Raw genomic sequence first — 21,531 nt, 5'->3', positions numbered from 1 at the left:
AGCAGACAAGGGACACCGCTATAAGACCAGGGCAAAACCTTCAGTTACAGCCCAGGCGCTGAAAGGAAACAGTCAATCAGAGGGCGAGAGAGAGACTTGTGCTCAGAAACGTAGCCAACCAAAGAATGAGGGTGCTTTGCCAACTAAGGTCCCTAGTCAAGGCTATGGTTTTTCCAGTAGTCATGTATGGATGTGAGAGTTGGACTGTGAAGAAGGCTGAGCGCCGAAGAACTGATGCTTTTGAACTGTGGTGTTGGAGAAGACTCTTGAGGGTCCCTTGGACTGCAAGGAGATCCAGCCAGTCCATTCTGAAGGAGATCAGTCCTGGGATTTCTTTGGAAGGAATGATGCTGAAGCTGAAACTCCAGTACTTTGGCCACCTCATGCGAAGAGTTGACTCATTGGAAAAGACTCTGATGCTGGGAGGGATTGGGGGCAGGAGGAGAAGGGGACGACAGAGGATGAGATGGCTGGATGGCATCACGGACTCGATGGACGTGAGTCTGAGTGAACTCCGGGAATTGGTGATGGACAGGGAGGCCTGGTGTGCTGCGATTCATGGGGTCGCAAAGAGTCGGACACGACTGAGCGACTGAACTGAACTGAACCTTTCTGGGATGCTAGCCTCGCATTGCTTCCGAGCCCCACCTGGATCTGACAGCAGGACGGAGGGGGCCCGGAAGCAATGCGAGTTCACCCGCCAATCAGAGCTGAGGATGGCGCCTCGCGCTGTCGTGCGTAACAAGGAGTGGGCGGAGCTCAGGCCGATGACTGCCCTTTCCCCCAACAAATCGGAAACGTCCTTCCCACCCGATGCAGGAGTTGATTGGTCACTTTTCAGAACTTGCCTGTCAATTTTGGAAGCTGGGCGAAGCATATTTCCTTAAAGGACTCAAAAGCCAGCCTCCGCTCTCCTAGCTCCGGGGGGAGGGCCTTAAAGGGCCAGATACTTGGTAAGATTGCCCGGAGAACTATCAATAACCTCAGATATGCGGATGACACCACCCTTATGGCAGAAAGTGAAGAACTAAAGAGCCTCTTGATGAAAGTGAAAGAAGAGAGTGAAAAAGTTGGCTTAAAGCTCAACATTCAGAAATCTAAGATCATGGCATCTGGTCCCATCACTTCATGGCAAATAGATGGAGAAACAGTGGAAACAGTGGTAGACTTTATTTTCTTGGGCTCCAAAATCACTGCAGATGGTGACTGCAGCCATAAAATTAAAAGACGCCTACTCCTTGGTAGAAAAGTTATGACCAACATGCTGCTGCTGCTAAGTTGCTTCAGTCGTGTCCAGCTCTGTGCAACCCTAGACGGCAGCCCACCAGGCTTCCCCGTCCCTGGGATTCTCCAGGCAAGAATACTGAAGTGGGTTGCCATTTCCTCCTCCAGTGCATAAAAGTAAAAGGTGAAAGTGAAGTCGCTCAGTCGTGTCTGACTCCTAGCGACCCAATGGACTTGCAGCCTACCAGGCTCTTCTGTCCATGGGATTTTCCAGGCAAGAGTACTGGAGTGGGTTGCCATTGCCTTCTCCGTATGACTAACATAGACAGCATATTAAAAAGCAGAGACATTACTTTGCCAACAAAGGTCCGTCTAGTCAAGGCTATGGTTTTTCCAGTAGTCATGTACGGATGTGAAAGTTGGACTATAAAGAAAGCTCAACGCTGAAGAATTGATGCTTTTGAACTATGGTGTTGGAAAAGACTCTTGAGAGTCCCTTGGACTGCAAGGAGATCCAACCAGTCAATCCTAAAGGAAATTAGTCCTGAATAGTCATTGGAAGGACTGATGTTGAAGCTCCAATACTTTGGCCACCTGATGTGAAGAGTTGACTCATTTGAAAAGACCCTGATGCTGGAAAAGATTGAAGGCAGGAGGAGAAGTGGATGACAGAGGATGAGGTGGTTGGATGGCATCACGGATTCAATGGACATGAGTTTGAGTAAACTCCAGGAGTTGGTGATGGACAGGGAGGCCTGGCGTGCTGTGGTCCATGGGGTCGAGAAGAGTTGGAAACGACTGAGGGAATGAACTGACTGACTTGGTAAGTGACAAGGTCAGACCCTGATCGCAGAAATAGGAGGACCTGTTACGGAACAAAACCAGAAGCAGTGCTGTTACGCTGGGACTGAGTTTCATGTTTCGGAAAAACAGACTTAGCCTGTTCTAGGGCAAGAGCTAGTAAGAAGCAGAGTGAGGATTCAAACCGTCATTTCGAAGCCCTGTTCAACAAAAGCTTCTTCTTTGGGATAGACTGTAACCGGATTAATGAGACCTGAATGCTAATCATAGCTGCCAGAAAAGCCAGCTTTCTTGATAAAATCTTTTCAATTCCAGCCACCTGGCCTTTGCTCGCACCATTTTTTCTACGTCCATTCATCCTAGACCTAGCCCAAAGGCCCCTCCTGTAAAAACAAGCAAACAAAAAACCCTCCGCTACCTTCTTCTCCAGCCTCTAGCAGGAGAGCAACTGTTCTCCTGGCCCCGGACTTGACCCTCCACCTCTTGGCCTCCAGGCTACATTTAACCCACTTCCAGCTCTCATTGTCCTGTCCCTCCCAGTGTCCCAATCACCCCAGAATGCTACCATGGATTTCACCCCCTCAAACCTCGAAAGCCCTTGAAGAGCAGCTATTGGTTCTGCATCTACTCTGAGTCCCCAGCATGGTGCAGAGTTAGCTCAAGAGAACTTGGAAAGTGAGTTACTCTCCAATTTCTCATCCTCCTTAAAGCGGGATGTTCTGAGCTTTTATAAGAAAATTCATGTTGAAAGGCGTCACTCAGGTTGAAAACTTTGCATCATCCTTGATTCCCCATTCCTCACCTCCAGCAGCCCTACAGCAAATCCTGATGGTTCTCCTTCCAAAATACATTGTAAATACACTCACATCTTCCCATTCCCATTAACCGCACCTTCCTTGGGGTGGTCACCACCCTTGCCTATAGGATGACAGCATTCTCCCTAGGCTTCCTGCTTCCAGTCTTATGCCCCACCACAATCCATTCCCCAAACTGCAGGCAAAGAGCTCTTCTTAAAACATAAATTATGTCACACCTCTGCCTGCAAACGTTCAAAGTCATCTCAATGTTCCAGAATTAAAATTTTAAAAATTCCATAGTCTTCAATGCAGCCTATAAGATATTATACAATCTAGCTTCTACTTGTGTCTCCATTGAAAGCAGACTCTGGATGTAGGGTTCAAGTCCCAGTTGTGCTATTCACCTGATCTGTGACCTTAAGTAACTTACTTAGCCTCTCTGAGGCCCAGTTTGAACCTCTGTGAAATGAGGACTAATAAGTTGGAATTATTAATTAAAATAGACCTCTGTGTTATTACTTCCCTGGTAGCAGCTCGGACAGTAAAGCGTCTACCTACAATGCAGGAGACCCAGGTTCAATCCCTGGATTGGGAAGATCCTCTGGAGAAGGAAATGGCAACCCACTCCAGTACTCTTGCCTGGAAAATCCCATGGACAGAGGAGTGTGGTAGGCTACAGTCCATGGGGTCCCAAAGAGCTGGACACAACTAAGCGACTTCACTTTCACTTTCTGTTTCATTAAAAGGAAAAAACTGACTAGTAGTCCTCCAAGCTGTCAAAGTTGGGGAAAACATGGCTGCAAATCAGAGGCGACTGAGATATGATGATTCAGTGAGACCTTGCACTGGATTCTGGAACAGAAGAAAAGAGATATTCGTGTGAAAACTGGGGAAATCCAAGTCTGGAGTTTTAGTTAAGAGTCATATAAGGGAACTTCCCTTGTGGTCCTGTGGCTAGGACTCAATTCCCAATGTAGGGGACCCTGGTTCCATCCCTGGTCAGGGAACTAGATCCCTAAGACCCAGCGCAGTCTAATAAATAACTAAAATAAATATTTTTTAAAAGAGCTATGCTGATTTCTTAGCTGTAACAAATGTTCCACGACCAGGTAAGGAAATAACAAGAATGGAAGCAGGGTGAGTTACAAAGTTATCTTTGTAACTTTTCTGTAAATGTGAAGGTATTCCAAAATTTTAAAAAAATATTTTTTAAAAAATAGACCTGTTCATCTCCTAGCTTATTGCTTCCCAGTCCCTCAAACAATATGTTTGTTTCACCCTGAAGGACCTTTGCACCTGCTGGTCTCTCTACCAGGAATACTCAGCTCCCCGGTTGGCTGGTTCCATCCCACAAGTAGTCTTCTCTAACTATCTTAACTAAAATAATCCCCTGCGCCTTTGTATCCCTTGTCCTGTCTTTACACTTTCAAAGCCGTCTTTCATGTAGGAAATGTACTATCTGTGCCTTGCGTGTTGCTCACCTTGCCTGTAAGTTTCATAAGTGTGCATCTATTTTGTCGGGCGCCCAACGTGGTGCCCAGAGTATTGCAGGCACTGGATAATATTTCTTAGATAAATAGATACAAGCATCCCATTGCTTCTCAATAAAATACTACCATGGTCATCAGCAATAACAATAAGAAACCCTCATTGGTTGAGATGAATTTTAGTCCAGATCGCATGTTGACTACTTTATACATGCGATATAGCCTTTAAACCTCACGAGATCCTAGAAGGTAATATTAACCCTGTTTCTCAAAAAACAGCGACTAGAAAGGTTTACGCTCACAAAACAAGTCAGAGACAGAGCTTAGAATGAAATCCAGCCTCGAAGATTCGTAGCCCAGCTACTAACCCCTCCGCCCCGGGAGCATCCAATGTTCAGATTCCTTTTAAAGCCCCTTTAGTCCTAGAGAACACCACTGGCCCCACCCCGACTCCCTCCAGGAATACAGATGAAGATAGAGGAGGCTAGAGTCTTCTAGACCTGAGGAAGGAAGAGGCTGGGGGCCTGCACTTCTAGGTCTGAGGGAGGAGTGGGCTCGGGGCCGCAGTCTTTGATCTCGGGGAGGTGGGAGCTGCGACCTGAGACACGTGTACAACCCAACCCTCGCACGCTTCCGCGCCGCTCAGCACGACCCACGTGACCCGCTCCGGCGCACCTCGCAAGCCGCGCCCCTGAAGTCACGCCCCGTCCCCCGCACGCCCCGCAAGCCACGCCCCTTCCCAACAAAGTCCCGCCCACCTTCTCCCAGACCCTTCCCCTCTCTCTGAGCGATGGAGAAATCGAGGCGAAGGTGCTAGAAAAGACTTGAAACACCCCCTTAAAGATGGAACAGCAAAAGGAAGAGACTGAGCCTGAGGGGTGAGAGACACGAGACTCCCCGCGGGAAGGACAGTGACCCAGAATGAGGAGGGACAGAGAAAATCGGAGAGAGAGTTGAGCAGATCCAGAGAGGGTAGCGGGGGTGGGGCGGGGAAAGCCTCTGGTATCATCACATAGAAACAGAATCTTTGAGGATCTTAGCGACAGAGCTGAGCGAGATACTGAGAAATAGGGAGAGAGCTAGAAGCAGATATTAATGGAAGAGAAGTTTCTAGCGGGAACCAGGAGAATTGAAGATACTAATAATTGTCTGAGGAAATAATAATAATAATTGACCCCAGGCACTGAACACTTCCCAAACCCAGCCCTTTCAGAGGCACCTTTGATACCACCAGAAGCTCTCTCTTAGTGTGAAAACTTAAGGTTCGGAAGGGGGAAATGATTCGCCCAGACACAGGGGTGAGGAGGGCAGCCTCGAATGGGAACCAGGCTCGGTGGGACGCTGAAGCTCCAGCTGAGCTGTCTGCCTGTCGGTAAAGAGAGACAGGAAGGAACAGAAAAAGAGAGAAAGTAAGGGGCCAGGAATCAGAGGCAAACGGTCCTGAGGGTGAGAAATGAAAGCCTGGGAGAAGGCAGGAAGCAGCGAGGCTGCGGAAAGGAAAAGCATGTGTAGACTGGGGACATCCCCTGCCTGACCTGTCCTCTGGTCGTTCTAGGAACAATCTGCCGTCCCCCGGGACTGGGTCGTGGCCGCCTCCATCTTTCCCAGCTCTGCCCACTTCTTTCCTGGGTACCCCAGATCCAGCCCACCTGGGGCTCCCCAAGAGCCTGGCCTCTGTGACTGTCCCCGTCCGCCTGGATGCCCTCTCCTACCTCCTGCACAGCGCCCTGATGGGGGCCTACTCACTTCAGCAGTCCTTGCCCTCCTGCCCCTGTGTCCCCCAGGCGTGCTGCACCCCGCCGGGCATTGCCAAGAGGCCACCCAAGGGACGTGGGGGCTGGGACGTCCTGCGCAGGCCAGACCGGGGCCACCGGAGATGGGGACTTGGGAGGGCTCAACAGGCAGAGAAGGGCTGGGCCAGGGGCCGTGGGGCTGGCCCCAAGACCCCGCCGATGATGCCGTCATCACCAGCACCGCCTGCCCAGGATGGGAAGGACACCCAGGGTCCGGAGCCACCCGTGGAGCCGCCACCTGCTGAGGACTGGGAGGCCGAGTACTAAGACCCTGAGGATCCCGCACCCCAGATTCTGGAGGGAGCCGTGGAGGTCACCAGGAGAGTTTTCTTGGAGCCCGGGGTGACCCCAGCCCTGCCAGAGATACCCAGGGAACATCACCCTCCCATCCCTCTTCCCTGAAAACCACAGCCTCAGGAGGGGCTCCTGACTTCGGATCCCAAGCCAGGGAAACAACCCTGAACCTCATGCCCAAACCCAAGCTCCTTCCCATCTCTGACAGCATCCCTAACTACAGTGCCAACCTGCGCTTCTCTCCCAACGCCCAGGGACATCTCCAGTCCCCTTCCTAACCCCAAAGCCATTCCCGCCAGCCCCACCCCATGGCCCCAGCCATTCATCCCCTTTTCTGCTCCCGTCTCTGCCCTGACCCACCCTCGTAGGCTCGTTCCCAGCTCCCTCGTCCCCTTCTTTCTAAAGGCCGGCCTAGCCGTCATCCTTCATTTCACTGAAGCTCCAGCCCCCAGTGCAGCCGTGTCCTCCACCCCAGCCAGCCCCGCTTCATCCTCAACCCCCTTCCTGTCCCAAGCCCCCAGGTGACATGCCCTGTGACCCCACTTGCAGAAAACCCTGTTGTCCCAACATATCCAGGCAACTGCAGCTTGGGGTAAGGGGACTGGCTTACACAATAAATGGCTGAGTGTCCCTATATCTTGTGTCTGTGTGTGCTTACGCAGCTCGGGCTAACCCCGTGGGTGCTGGGAGCCAGGCTGGTGAAAGGCTGCCAGGGTGGCTGGGAGGGTCACGGAGAGAGGCCAGTGGGGCCAGGGGCTGCGGAGAGGCAGGGCCTGGATTCCTGCCTCAGCGAATTCCATCTGGGGGCCTCTGCCCGCTGGAAGCTGCTGGGCTGCGGGGCCATTGTGTGGGGAGGCTTAAGGGATTTGACGGGACCCAGGGAGCCGAGAGGCCAGTGACCTGGCCGGGCTCAGTCTGCTCAGAGTGGCCGAGGCAGACGGAGGGCTCAGGGCAAAATCTGCTGCTCAGGTAGGGACCAGGTGTGGCCCCCTCCTCCCCCCAAACGTAGGTGGCCGGGACTGCTTTCTCTCCCCGGGACTTGGTGGGGTCCTAGCCTAGCCCCCTGCTACCTCGGATCTGGGGGTCCAGGCCCCAGCCCTCTCCTTACCCCCAGAGAGTTGGTGCTCCAAGGGGCAGGGAGTGTCCAGCCCCTTCCCAGTTTAGGACCGGGATGTCTAGGCCCCCAGTCTTGGTCTCCCCTAGGACACAAAGGTCTAGGTCCTCAAGCTCTCCTCCCCCAGAGCCAGGGGTCCAGGTGCCCAGTTCTTTGCTCCCACTGGGACCTGATGTCCCAGCCCCCACCCCCTCTCCCCACCCTAGGATTTGGAAGTCTAGGTCCCCAGGTCGTCCTCCTTCAAACCAGGACTCAGATCCCCCAGCCCTCACCTCCCCCAGGACCCGGGAGTCCAGCTCGTGACCCCCTTTCTCCCCTCGCCCACAGGTCACCATGTACAGCTTCATGGGAGGCGGCCTCTTCTGTGCCTGGGTGGGGACCATCCTCCTGGTGGTGGCCACCGCGACAGACCACTGGATGCAGTACCGGCTGTCGGGGGCCTTCGCCCACCAGGGCCTGTGGCGATACTGCCTGGGCACCAAGTGCTACTTGCAGACGGAGAGCATTGGTGAGGCTCCGGAACGGGGTCTGGGCTCTGCTTGGGACCAGAGCCTCCCGCAGGGCAGAACCTTATAGCAGAAGGGCTCCCTCCCCCCCGTTTTGCAGATGGAGAACCTTGTGGTTCAGTGAGGGAAAGTGTCCAGCCCAAGGTCACACAGCAGGGAAGGGACAGAGTTGGGAGCCCAGTATTTTTTTCTGGTACAATTACAGGATGTACTGATTAAGAAGTTAAGGAGAGAGGTGACGTTTTCTGGCATGAAATAGAGGTCAGGTAACAGCAGTTGGGGCTGGGGCTGACAAAAGAGCATTTTCTAAATATCTATTATGTGTCAAGAACTCTTTTCAGTACTAAGAGGATGCAGAAGCAATATAGACCCTAAATTTGCTGTGCTAGATGAGGTCTTTTTAAATATTTGTTGTGAGCCAAGCCATGTAATACATATGTGTATATATATGTGTGTGTGTATATATATGTGTATATAGATGTATAGCGTATATGTTGCTGCTAAGTCGCTTCAGCCCTGTCTGACTCTTTGTGACCCTATTGTCTGTAGCCCACCAGGCTCCTCGTCCATGGGATTTCCCAGGAAGAATACTGGTGTGGGTTGCCATGCCCTCCTCCAGGGAATCTTCCCAAGCCAGAGATAGAACCTGCATTTCTTATGTCTCCTGCACTGGCAGCAGGTTCTTCACCACTAGTGGCACCTGGGAAGCCCATAGAGTGTATGCGTTACACTCTATATTGTAAAAATGGCATAAAAACAGTTCTTACAGTAGATGGACTAATGTGCACGCATGCTCAGTTGCTCAGTCGGGTCCAACTCTTTGCTACCCCATGGACCATAGCCCACCAGGCTCCTCTGTCCGTGAGATTTCCCCGGCAAGAATACTGGGGTGGGTAGCCATTCCTTTCTCCAGGGGATCTTCCTGCCTCATGGACTGAACCCAGTCTCAAGCACTGCAGGCAGATTTTTCACTATCTGAGCCACTTACAACCTATGTTATATAATATAAATTATTATAATGAGCTATGTATCTCTGTGTACCTCTTTCCCTATCTCTATATATTTGTATGTATGTACAGTCATCCCTCAGTCCCTCAGCATACTCAGAGAATTGTTTCCAGGACCCATAGTGGATACCCAAGCCCCTGGATGCTCAGGTCACATAGTCAGCTTTCTGTATCGGCTGTTCCGCAGCCATGGGTCCATAGCCACAATTCTGCATCCATGGATTCAACCCCAGATCGTATAGTACTGTGTGTATTTATTGGAAAAAAAAATCTGTGTGTAAGTGGACCTGCACAGTTCAAACCTGTGCTATTCAAGGGTCAAGTGTATATATACGCATATATATGGAAGTTGTGAGTGCTCAGTCATGTTCAGCTCTTTAGAACCCCATGGACTGCAGCCCACCAGGTTCCTCTGTCCATGGGATTCTCCAGGCAAGAATAGTGCAGTGGGTTGCCATTGCCTTCTCCAGGGGATGTTCCCAACCCAGGGATTGAACCTGCATCTCTTGCATCTCCTGCCTTGGCAGGCTGACTCTCTACCACTGGGCCACCTGGGAATCTCATACCTGGAGAGAGAGAGACATAGAGATACATACTATATTACCTCACACATATTATGTAATATGTTATGCAATATATTAATGATATACAGTGTATCACATGCTCTATATGTATCCAGTGATAACGGTAATAATAATAATAATAACTGGCACGTATTGTTCCTCTGCCTTACATGCTATACTAAGTACTTTGCCTGGATTAACTCCCTTAGTTGTCCCAACAACACTAAGAAGGCAGTTCCTTTGTGTCTGTGAATAAGACAGAATACATGACCTTGAAAAACCAATTCTTTTGCAAGGGGAGGGGGTTGGGAGGAGGAGCCCACCTTGCCTGAGCCCTGTAATGTGACAGGCTTGTGACAGGAGATTTCGTCTACCCCATCTCACCAAACCTGAGCAGTAAACTGAGGAGGGGGGAGCGGAAAAGCTTGCCCTGGGCTACGGGTTTCAGAACCCCATCTGCCAATCATGTATCTTTTCAGGATCCCATGTATCTCATGGGAGGTGGCTCATGGGAAATGCATCTCATGGGGAAAGGCTCATGTATCTTTTTCGTGTCCGGCTGCACCCACTGTCATGCTTCTGCCACTCCTCCTGACTCAGACTGGGAACCACCCCACCTGACCCCCCGCCCTGGGACGGTCCGAGTTTCTTCTCTGTCTTATCTTTGCTGGGAATGGGAAAGAGGGAGGCTGGATGGAGGTCTTCAAGTTCATTTGACATCTTCACGACCCCGAGACTGAGGGTCTCAGGAACGACCTCACCCTGATAGAGTTTTGAGTATTTGTCCAAACAACTGGTTTAACTTGTTCATTCATTGTACGACTGATGTAATCCAATCACCAAAATTAGAGCAGGAGTCCTGAGCTTGCTTCTCCAGGGCTAAACCCAACCTTGGATGTGTATTCATAACATTTTTAAAGTTTCCAAAGTCGTCGTCATTGTTCAGTCACTAAGTTGTGTCTGACTCTTTGTGATCCCATGGACTGCAGCACACCAGGCTTCCTTGTCCTTCACTGTCTCCTGGAGTTTGCTCAGATTCATGTCCACTGAGTCAGTGCAGGGACGCTATATAACCATCTCATCCTCTGCCACCCCCTTCTTTTGCCTTCAGTCTTTCCCAGCCTCAGGGTCTTTTCCAGTGAGTTGGCTTTTCGCATCAGGTGGCCAAAGTATTAGAGTTTCAGCTTTGGCATCAGTCCTTCCAGTGAATATTCAGGGTTGATTTCCTTTAGGACTGACTGGTTTAATCTCCTTGCAGTCTCAAGAGTCTTCTCTAACACCACAATTCAGAGGCATCAATTCTTCAGCGCTCAACCTTCTTTATGGTCCAGTTCTCATATCCATATACGGCTATCCGTATCCATAGCTTTGACTATACAGACCTTTGTCGGCAAAGAGATGTCTTTATTTTATAATACACCAGTGTTAAAAAATCTGGAGGTTTTACATTAAAATCTGGACTTCTAGCTCTTGTTGAAAATTCCGGTTTTTCAAGCCTTCTCTGGGTTCATGGTCAGCTGGGTATGACCAGCAGGTGACCCCAAGTAGTTAAAACTGAGAGTTTTGAGCTTGACTTTCAACTCTAGTCTCTCTGCTAATGGTGGGACCTTGGGCAAAACACTGAATCTCTCTGAGCCTCTATTCCTTCCTTTACTTGAAAAAAATGGGCAGGAAAACACAGCATAGGACTCTTGGAAGGAATAAATAGGGTTATACAGGAAAAGAGAACCTGGGCCATACTTGATAGTTACCAAGTGGAAGTTGAGATCATGAAGACTGTTCTCAGGGATCTTCATTCATTCAACATGTTTATTGAACACCTACTACATGCCAGGCACTAGATGCTGGGGATACAGCAGTGAATGAGAAAGCCAGACCCTTGTCCCTACAGAACTGAAAACTCAGTGCAGAGAGTTAGACATCATAAACAAGTTAGAAATAAACAAGTGGGACGTTTTTAGATATGGGCAAGTTGTATGAAGGAAGGGAAAGGGAGCATGAGGCAGAGGGTAGACAGTGAGTAGCAGGGGGATATGGGAAATTGGTATTCATTCATTTACTCATTCATTCATCCAACAAACATTTCTCCAGACTCCTGTTCAAACAAGCCTCTGCTGGGCATGTTTGTGATGGAGAATCAACCAGGTACTTGCCCTCAGGGAGCAATCAGGCTGGAGAGGGAGAAAGACAAAGAGTCTCAAACCAGAGGAGGGAGTGCTGATGGTGCCTGAGGGGTGAGGGAGTGCTTCCTAGAGGAGGGGATCTGGGAGGTGGGCTTTGGAGGATGCATAGGAGTTTGCCAGGTGAAGAGGGGGGCGGGTGTTTGAAGAGCAGTGAAGGAAGAGCTGGGTCGGGGATATGGAGAGGGGGAAGGCATTCCTGCCCCCAGAGGTAGCAGCCTTTCCTCTGAGGGCAGGGGCAGCACAGCAGTGACCGTGGGGTGCTCTTACAGCATACTGGAATGCCACCCGGGCCTTCATGATCCTGTCCTCCCTCTGTGCCACCTCCGGCATCATCATGGGCATCGTGGCCTTTGCTCAGCAGCCCACCTTCACCCGCCTCTCCCGGCCCTTCTCCGCAGGCATCATGTTTTTCGCCTCCAGTGAGTGAACCGCACCCTACACCTACCCCTCTCCCCGACTCCCTGCTCAGCTCCAACCGCACCCATGCCACCCCCAATGCTGCGTCCATTCCCCACTGCTCCTCGCTCTCAACTCCACCTGCACCGGAATCCCACCTCCACTCCCAACAACAACTTCATGACTATTTCTAACGCTCGTTGATTCCTATACCACCTAAATGTACTGCCATTCCATTCTGGCACTCGTCACCTGGAGCAGGCATCAGACCCCACAGGCTTAAAGACACAGTTCCCAATAAGACTGCCCCTACTTCAGCTGCAAGTGAGGTCCCCAGCCCACTTGCACTTTTGATCTATCAGCTACAGATTCAGGGGTTCCCAGGATCCACTCAGGCTCAAAAATTTGCTGGAACAACCCAGGAAAAGCATAATACTTAAACATTTCAGTTTTATTACCAAGAATACAGCTCAAGACCAGCCAACTAAAGAAATGCATAGGGTGAGGCTGGAGAGAGTCCTGAACACACAGTTCCCATGCCCTCTCTCTAGAGTTGGGGCTCATCACCCTACCCTCCAACCCCAGCACATCCATATGTTTGCCAACCAGGAAGCCCCAGTGAGCAGCAGTGGCCTGCGTTTCTTTTGGTTTCATTACAAGGACGTGAATGATTGCATCATGGGCCACCTGACTGAGCTCAATCTCCAGCTCCTTTCTCCTCCCCAGAGGTTGCAGTGATCCCAGGTGGCTCCGTCTCAACCCTCCATCATACGGTTGGTCTTTCTGGTGACCAGCTCGCACCCTGAGTCATCTCTGCTCGTCAATATAAACTCAGGTGTGATTCGAGAGGCTCAAGAGAAACAAAGACACTCCTATTACTCAGAAACTTCCAAGGATTTAAGAGTTTCCCTCCCAGGAACCAGAGACGAAGACCAGTCAGACTCTTTATGACACAACATGACCCCACCCAATCCCTGCCCTTAACCCTACTCCCCATTCATTTTTACTCCTACTTTCAACTCAGCCACCATCCTCACCCTTATCCCTCTCTGCATCCATACCCCCTTCTCAATCTCATTCCAACTCCCGTCTCTAAAAGCAAAAAGTTATGTCCAACTCTTTGTGACTCCATGGAACTGTAGCCCACCAGGCTCGTCTGTCCATGGGATTCTCCTGGCAAGAATACTGGAGTGGGTAGCCATTCGCTCCTCCAGGGGATCTTCCTGACCCAGGAATCAAACCTGGGTGTCCTGCATGGCAGGCAGATTCTTTATCTTCTGAGTCACCAGGGAAGCCCCATCTCTAAACCCAACTCCATTCCCACGCACATCCCCATCCCCCGCCCTCTCTCTCCAGCCTTTTTCGTCCTGCTGGCCTTGGCCATTTACACTGGAGTCACCGTCAGCTTTCTGGGTCGCCGCTTTGGGGACTGGCGCTTTTCCTGGTCCTACATCCTGGGCTGGGTAGCCCTGCTCATGACCTTCTTTGCAGGTACCGGGTTTGGGGGTGGGAAGGTCAGTGTCTGTGTCCCAGCTGGCAGCACCCAGGAGGCTGAAATGATGGGGAGTCCCAGATGAGGCGCCCAACTTTGAGCCAGAAGGCAGACTCCAATCCCTGCAGACAATCAGGGAGAAAGGGAATACTGTGTTGGGATCTTGGGCTGGCTGAGGGGGATGGAGGGATGGGAGGGCTTGAGGGCGGGGTCCACTGGGGTCTCTTCTCGTGCAGGAATTTTCTACATGTGTGCCTACCGGATGCATGAATGTCGGCGCCTGTCCACTCCCCGCTGAGCCCAAATGTGTGCCCCGACTGCACCTGGAAGTAGAAGTCTGGTCACTGAAGAGGAGGGGAAGGGCCTAGAGGCCTGAAATCCTGGTTCCTAGGGGGCGTGAGGGGGCTTGGTCCCGGACCCTGGGTGGAGGCCCCTGACTCCTGTCCCAAGGGGAAGGGAGCAAGACTGGGGCCTGGGGGAGGCAGTTGAGAAGACCTACGACCCCACCCACCAAGGGGTTGTTAGAGAAATGGGATATCCATTAGAGCGGCTTTCTGGAGTCTAATAAAACTGGTTGAAACTACTGAAGTGTGGTCCCTGAGGGCTTGGGGTAGAGAGAAAGAGGGGTGATTGTGGTGAATGGGGCAGGGGTGATTGCATTATAGTAGCCCAAGCTGTTCAGTTCCTGTAGGGGTGGGCACCAGAATAAACCACACAGGCCCTTGCTACTGGGTTCCACTTCTTTAATTTTTTGGCCACACCAGGCAGCTTGTAGGAGCTTCCCAGGTGGCATTAGTGGGAAAGAACCCACCTGCCAATGCAGGAGACCTAGGAGACGCAGGTTTGATCCCTGGGTTGGGAAGATCCCCTGGAGGAGGGCATGGCAACCCATGCCAGTATTCTTGTTTGGAAAATCCCACAGACAGAGGAGTCTGGTGTGCTACAGTCCATAGGGTCATAAAGAGTGGGACATGACTGAAATGACTTAGCACACAGGCATGAGGGCAGCTTGTGGGTCTTAGTTCCCCAACCAGGCATGGAACCCAGGTCCCCTGCAGTGGAAGCGTGGAGTTCTAACCACAGGGTGACTGCCAGGGAATTTCCTAGGCTCACAACTGCTAGGAAGCTGATGTGTGTAAATCCAATTCTTTTTTTTTTTTTTTTTTGGCTGCACCAGGTCTTAGTTGCGGCATTCTGGGTCTAGTTCCCTCCCCAGGGATGGAACCTGGGCTCCCTGCATTGGGAGCATGGAATCTTCGCCACTGGACCACTAGAGAGGTCCCTGTATGTTCTGATGTGTGTGTGTGTGTTTTCCCCACATCACCAAGCAATTAATTCAATTCAGATACAATCTACCTGAAGAAACTGACAGATCACACAGGTTAAAGACAGCCCTGTAAGACCACCCCCAACTGCAGATGGCAGTCACACGTCCAGGTTGCCACCTGTGCTTCTGAAGGACTAGCAATAGATGAGAGGTCCCCACAGCCCCCTGATAGGGTTCGATTCATTTGCAGCTCACAGAACTCAGAGAAACATTGTACTTACTAGGTCACCAGTGTGTTATAAAAGAATCTAACTCAGAACATCCGGATGGAAGGGATGCCCAGGGCAATGTAAGCGGGAAGGGGCCCGAAATGTCCATGCTCTCTCCAAATAAGTCATTCTTCCCACCAAAATCACAAGTTCACCAACCTCAGAAGCTCTCTGAACCCTCTCCTTTTGGGTTGTTATGGAGGCTTCATTATACAATTATGACTGAGAACATCATTGGCCATTGGTGACTGAGTTCAATCTCCAACTTCTCTTTCCTCCCAGGAGGTCAGGCGTTGGGACTGCAAGTTCTGGCCCTCTAACGGAGTGCTTGGTCCCCCTGGCAACCAGCCCCCTCCCTTTGGTTAAGGAGGGGTGGTTCCAAAGTCAGCACATTAATATAACATGAGACACCTTGATTGCCCTCACAACTTAGGAAATTTTAGACTTTAAACATCTGGATGCCAGAAAATTGAAAGTGAAGGTGTTAGTCGCTCAGTGGTATTCGACTCTTTGTCACCCCATGGACTGTAGCTCACCAGACTCCTCTGTCCATGGGATTTCCCAGGCAAGAATACTGGAGTGGGTAGCCATTTGCTTCTCCAGGGAATCTTCCCAACCCAGAGGCTGAACCCAGGTCTCCCGCATTGCAGGCAGATTCTTTACCATCTGAGCCACCAGAACTTACCTCTGTTTTCTGGATGCCAGAAGAGGGGACAAAGACCCCACTTATATATACTTTATATACTTATAAATCACAATATCACAAGAGGATAATAGGATAAATGACAACAGCTGTGGGACTTTCCTGGTGGTGCAGTGGTTAAGACTCTGAGCTTCCAATGCAGGGGGCCTGAGTTCAATCCCTGGGGGAACTAAGATCCCACATGCTGCATAGCATAGCCAAAAAAAAAAAAAAAAACTGTGAAAAAAACAATTTCCTTGCCTACTCATGCCATCTCCAGTTGGTTCTCCCAACTTTCCGTCTCTCCCTGGATGAGCCCCTCCAAGAATAAACACTAGAAGTCTGACCTGCACCTCCTCCTGCAGCTGCCTTTTCATCCATCTTTCATGACATTGACCTTAATCTTCTCTTCATTCACTCATTCGTTAGTTCACTCAACAAACTCATGCCTACTGCCATGAGATTTACTAATGCTTATCATAAAACAATAAGACTGTTTAGAAAGCTAGTTCCAATAACAAGAATATTTATTGCAGCCTATGTTAGGAACTGTTATATTAATAGAGGCTTACTCTCTAGACATATTTATTAGGCCCTCCTCAAATAACAATAATACTGTATTTATAGAGGCTTCCTCTAGTAATTATAGCAATTGAAGTCTTCCTCTTTTCCTCTTTAGAATATATGCCGCCAAAGCAAGCACAAAGTCTTCTTTAGTTATAATTTATTGAAGCCTATTTAAGTAGAAATATTTACTGAGACTTACTCCAGGAATTTATAGGGGCTGAAAGCTATGGTTTTTCCAATAGTTGTGTACGGATGTGAGAGCTGGACCAGAAAGAAAACTAAGCACTGAAGAATTGATGCTTTCCAACTGTGGTGCTGGAGAAGGCTCTTGAGAGTCCCTTGGACTGCAAGATCAAACCAGTCCATCCTAAAGGAAATCAACCCTGAATATTCATTCAAAAGACTGATGATGAAGCTGAAGCTCCAATACTCTGGCCACCTAATTCTAAGAGCTGACTTATTGGAAAAGATCCTGATGCTGGGAAAGATTGAGAGCGAAAGGAGAAGGGGGGCAACAGTGGATGAGATGGTTAGATGGCATCACTGACTCAAAGGACATGAGTTTGAATAAACTCTGGGAGTTGGCGATGGACAGGGAAGCCTGGGGTGCAGCAGCTCATGGGGTCGCAAAGAGCTGGACATGAGTTAGCAACTGAACAACGATGACTCTAGTAATAACAATAATGTTATAACTTCAGACTTACAGCTCCAACTACTACTTGCTCAACATTCCCACTTGAAGAAGCATCTCAATTTTCACATGTTGGTCTAAAGCTGAGCTCCTGATCTCTCTCACACCCCACATCTGCTCCTACCAACATCTCCCCAAACGAGTGCAGGCTCAGTACACATGGACTTAATTGCTCCGTGACACGTGGGATCTTCCCAGACCAGGGATTGAACTCACATCCCCCACACTGGCAGGTGGATTCCCATTCACTGTGCCACCGGGGAAGTCCTATTTTTAGTCTTTTGAGGAACCTCCATACTGTTCTCCATAGTGGGTGTACCAATTTACATTCCCACCAACAGCGTAAGAGGGTTCCTTTTTCTCTGCACCTTCTGCAGCTTTTGTTTTTAGACTTTTAAAGGAATTTTTATTAAAACATGATTCATATCTTGTCCCCGTTGTGCTCTAAGTCCTCCAGTGGCTTGGACCTGGAGGTAGGATGAAGGTAAAAATGGAGGAGTGTGTGGATTGAGGTAGGAATTCCTGGGGTTGGGGAGAGGAATGAAGAAGGAAGTAGGGGTGGAACCGGTGTAGGTATAGAAATGAGAAGAGGGTTAAATGGATTTGGGTTTGGGGATGGGGTTGAGATTGGCGTTGGGTTTGAGATTAAGAAAGTGGTTAGATGGGAGGAGAGGGTTGGGGTTAAACTCAGGGGTTTAATATGGGTTGTGTTTGGGCATCAGGTTGAATGTAGAGTTGGGTTTGGGAACAGGAATGGGGTTATGTTTGGGGTTTGAGATGGGAGATTGAATTTGGGGTTGGAGTGGAAATTTGGGGTTGAAACTGGGGTTAAGGATGGGATTGAGGGAATTTCCTGGTGGTCCAGTGGTTAGGATTCAGGGACCTGGGTTCAGTCCCTGGTCAGGGAACTAAGATCCTGCAACCCTCAGGGTGCAGCCAAAAAGAAAAGATGAGTTTGGGATTGGGTTTGGGAATGAGAATGGTGTTGGAGGATAGGAATGGGGCTCAAAATGGGATTGGAGCTGTGGTCAGGATGAGGTTGGGCTTGGGATGGGGTCGAGATCACAGAGGAGGACATTTCCCTGGTGGTCCAGTGGTTAGGACTCTACTCTCACTGCCAGGGGCCCGGGTTCAGTCCCTGATTGGGGAACTAAGGTCCCACACACCATTTAGTGAGGCCAAAAGAGAAAATAGGAGAGAGGTGGTGGGGAGAAAAAGGAAAAACAGAAGATCACAGATGGGTTCCGAGCATGTGATCATCACATGCCCTCAGCCCAGACTTCCTGAAGCCTGTCCAGCTGCTCCTCACAGCAGCCGGGTCCATCACCGCTTTCGAGATGGTGCCCCAGCTGTCCATGACCAGGATCTCCTTCCAGGAGCCTGTCCTCCCAAGCGTGTTCTCATGAGTGACCAGTTGCCCAGGTGGTGAGGATCTAGATGGGGGGCAAACTCTGCAAACTGGAGTCTCCAGCCAAGGAAGAGGACTGGCCTCCTGCAGCCACTCTCGTTCTCCCCTTCGCCGGCTGTCCTGGGACTGTCGGCTCAGTTCCTCTTTGGGACAGCAGTCCTGTTCCAGGTCACTCCTGCTTCACAGAGATAGGGTTAGGGTCTGCGCCTCCCCGCTGGGCCGTGACACCTTCCCCTTGTGCCTGAGGTGGGGCCCAGAGCCTGACGCTGGTTGAGGTGAGGAGAGCCGGAAAGTCTTGCCCTGACATCCTTTACCCATCCCCCCTCTCCCCCTGACCACAGAAACCCCGATCCCGGCGATGAAGCCCACCAGGCTGAACGCCTTACCCTCGGCCGAGCTGTTTGTGAACTCATTTGTACCAGGATGTGGGCACGTCTTCCCCTCTGCAAACTTTCAGAACTGTGGTCACTATCTACCTTCCCCCCGGCACAAGCTCCAAGCAAGGAGCCGGGAGTCTGAGTTCAGCACCTGGAGTCTAGGCTTCTAGCACCTTCCTCATGCAGCACCCAGCATCCTTGCCAACTGCCCCCTCTCTTTTTTCAGAGACCCTAGAATTAGGGGCCCCCACCTCCCAGAACGGAAAATTGCAGAATTACAGGAAAGCATGATGCATTCCCCCACTGTCTCCCTCTAGTCACACCTCCCCTCCCATCTAACTCACACCCCAGCCTCACTCACCGCATGCCCCCTCTGCTCACTCCTCTACCCACCTCCCATCTCTTTCTCTCACCTTTTCCAGGAAGCCCCTCTGGTGCGGAGGCCCCCAAGGGCAGCATATAGAGAGGCTTCTGTGGAGACAGACAAGTTCCAAACCAGTGACAATGTGACATCTTCAGGGCCAACCCCCGCCGCCACCGTCCAGGGTGAGGGAAACCTCAGAGAGGGGCGGGGTTGGGGGGACGGGTGTCGATGCAAGCCAGGAAGGCAGGGTGTGTCACACAGAGCAGCTGCCCTGGACAGGCTGAGACCAAACGGGGCCTGACGTTGAGGAGCAAAGACCACCCCCCAGCCTCCCCTAGCGCTTGCTGGTTTCTCTTTCTTGAGACCAGAGGACCCAGGAATCTGGGGCGGAGGGGGAACAGACTTCCTCCTCTTTCAGAGACCCAGGAGGCTAGATCACCAGCCTCGTCCTTGCCACCCAGGACCCAGGAACCCAGACTTCACCCCCATGGAGCCCTGCCGGTCCCTGGCCCTCCTCACCAGCTCCCTGGGCCTGGTGTCCCTCTTAGTGGCTCTGAGCACGAATTTCTGGTTTGCAGCCCAGGGGCCCAAGTCTTCATCTCACTCAGGCCTCTGGCCCAGCAAGGATCAAGTCTCAGTAGCAGGTAAGGGCTGGGGGTGTGGTCTTGGTGCGGGGAAAAGCCTGCGGGGACGGGCAGTCAGAGGTCCCATTTCCGAGCAGGCTACATCCATGTGACGCAGAGCTTCTGCATCCTGGCCGTCCTGTGGGGCCTGATCTCCACGGCCTTTCTGGTCATGTCTTGCATCCCTTCGCTGTCTGCCCCCGGACGCGGCCCCATTGTCTCCACCTTCATGGCCTTTGCTGGAGGTGAGGACTCAGTGCTGGGCTTGGGGGCGGGGAGGAGGGGTGCTGAGGAGGGGGAGCTGCTGCAGGGGGGCTGACCCGACCCTCATGTCTCCATCCCCAGCCCTGTCCCTGATAGTGGCCATGACGGTCTACACCATTGAGCGGTGGAACCAGCCTGGAAACCCCCAGGTCCAGAGCTTCTTCGCATGGTCCTTCTACCTGGGCTGGGTTTCAACACTCCTCTTTCTCTGTACAGGTGATTGTGATTGCTGCCTGGGGAGTTCTGGGGCTGGCTTGAGGGGCTGGCTGGGAGGGTGGGGGCTGGCTGGGGGCTCTGAGGGAGCAGGAGAGGAGCAAGTATCTAACTTTTCTCTGCTACCCCAGGTGGCCTGAGTCTGGGCGCTCACTGCACGACCCACCGGCCTGGCTATGAGGCCATGTGAACCGCAGGATGGCCTTAGAGCTCTGTTCTCTGAAGGCATCATCAGGAATCCTGAAAGCAACAGCTGGCTCTCCTTCCAGCCAGCCTGCCCTGACTCCCAGCCTCCACAAGCTTCTTCCTTTGTAGCTTCATTCATTCAACAAAAATTTGCCGGGATCTGGTTATTCAAAGGATCATGCAGCTACGACATAAACTGATGACATGCCAGCTCCATGGTGGGTGACGCTGGGCACCCAGAGGGGAGTCAGTCCTGCCACCCGCCCTGCCCTTCAGGAGCGCCTACCCAGTGTGGGGACCAGTCTAGGCTCAGACATGGCCTTAGGGCCCTTGTTGTCTCTCTTCTTTGTCCTTCCATCTCTTTTCTTCCCTGTGTCTTTTTTTTTTTTTTTTTCCTTTTTGGCTGCATGGCGTGCAAACTTCCGGGACCAGGGATTGAACCTGCTCCCCCTGGAGCGGAAGCACAGAGTCTTAACCCCTGGGCCAACAGGGAAGTCTTCCTTGTACCTTCCTCCTTTTAGTTCTTGTCTTTTGGCTCCCTCTCTGATTTAGTCACCCTGGCGTTCATCCTTAGTCCTTGTTCATTTCATTAATAAATTCACTCCTTCGGCTGGCTTTTCCTGAGCACATCCTTTCTGCTGGGCCTTCCACCGTAGATGCCGAGGTGACTCAGACTGGGCCCTGCCTGCCAGGGGCTCCAAGTCCCAAGGGGGCAGGCAGAGCCCAGGGCTGGTATTGCAGGAGGACTGGCTGTGTCTGGGGGAGAGGTGGGATGTGGGGGTGAGCTTTCTGGGGAGAATGTGTTTAGGAACTTCTCCAGGGATGAGGAAAGGTAATGCAGGCAGAGGGACCCCAAAGTGGAGGCATGGAGAGGCTGGGAGTTCTCACAAGATGGGGAACAGCACTTTGTGGTCCACTGTCGAATGTGAGAGGGTGACAGGAAATGAGGATGGGTGAGAAGTA

General features: G+C 51.3%; 3 protein-coding genes and 2 long non-coding RNA genes across 5 annotated transcripts; 3 read left to right on the top strand and 2 right to left on the bottom strand.

Moving 5' to 3' along the window:
- The first annotated feature begins 5,073 nt into the window (after positions 1-5,073).
- On the top strand, positions 5,074-7,030 carry C14H19orf84 (chromosome 14 C19orf84 homolog). Its single transcript, XM_069551608.1, has 2 exons — positions 5,074-5,187; positions 5,865-7,030. The coding sequence occupies exons 1-2, from the start codon at positions 5,153-5,155 to the stop codon at positions 6,367-6,369; spliced, it is 540 nt and encodes a 179-aa protein (XP_069407709.1). The 5' UTR covers positions 5,074-5,152; the 3' UTR covers positions 6,370-7,030.
- An 813-nt stretch (positions 7,031-7,843) lies between these two features.
- LIM2 (lens intrinsic membrane protein 2) lies at positions 7,844-14,240 on the top strand. The gene is made up of 4 exons (XM_069551610.1): positions 7,844-8,018; positions 12,039-12,188; positions 13,522-13,656; positions 13,894-14,240. The coding sequence occupies exons 1-4, from the start codon at positions 7,844-7,846 to the stop codon at positions 13,953-13,955; spliced, it is 522 nt and encodes a 173-aa protein (XP_069407711.1). The 3' UTR covers positions 13,956-14,240.
- Positions 12,598-13,998, bottom strand: LOC138419197 (uncharacterized). The gene is made up of 2 exons (XR_011248867.1): positions 13,917-13,998; positions 12,598-13,779 (listed from the first exon to the last, which is right to left on the bottom strand). It is a non-coding gene; the product is annotated as an uncharacterized lncRNA (long non-coding RNA).
- A 2,344-nt stretch (positions 14,241-16,584) lies between the features above and the next one.
- Positions 16,585-19,657, bottom strand: LOC138419195 (uncharacterized). Its single transcript, XR_011248864.1, has 2 exons — positions 19,332-19,657; positions 16,585-18,716 (listed from the first exon to the last, which is right to left on the bottom strand). It is a non-coding gene; the product is annotated as an uncharacterized lncRNA (long non-coding RNA).
- NKG7 (natural killer cell granule protein 7) lies at positions 19,341-21,183 on the top strand. The gene is made up of 4 exons (XM_069551611.1): positions 19,341-19,926; positions 20,004-20,150; positions 20,251-20,385; positions 20,514-21,183. Exons 1-4 carry the CDS (start codon positions 19,770-19,772, stop codon positions 20,570-20,572), a joined length of 498 nt encoding a protein of 165 aa, XP_069407712.1. The 5' UTR covers positions 19,341-19,769; the 3' UTR covers positions 20,573-21,183.
- Positions 21,184-21,531: the final 348 nt, after the last annotated feature.

Source organism: Ovis canadensis, chromosome 14 (genome assembly GCF_042477335.2).
Source record: "Ovis canadensis isolate MfBH-ARS-UI-01 breed Bighorn chromosome 14, ARS-UI_OviCan_v2, whole genome shotgun sequence".
NCBI classification, from domain to species: Eukaryota; Metazoa; Chordata; class Mammalia; order Artiodactyla; family Bovidae; genus Ovis; species Ovis canadensis.
Note: the sequence above shows the minus strand (reverse complement) of the source record. Positions and strands in the feature narration are given on the sequence as shown.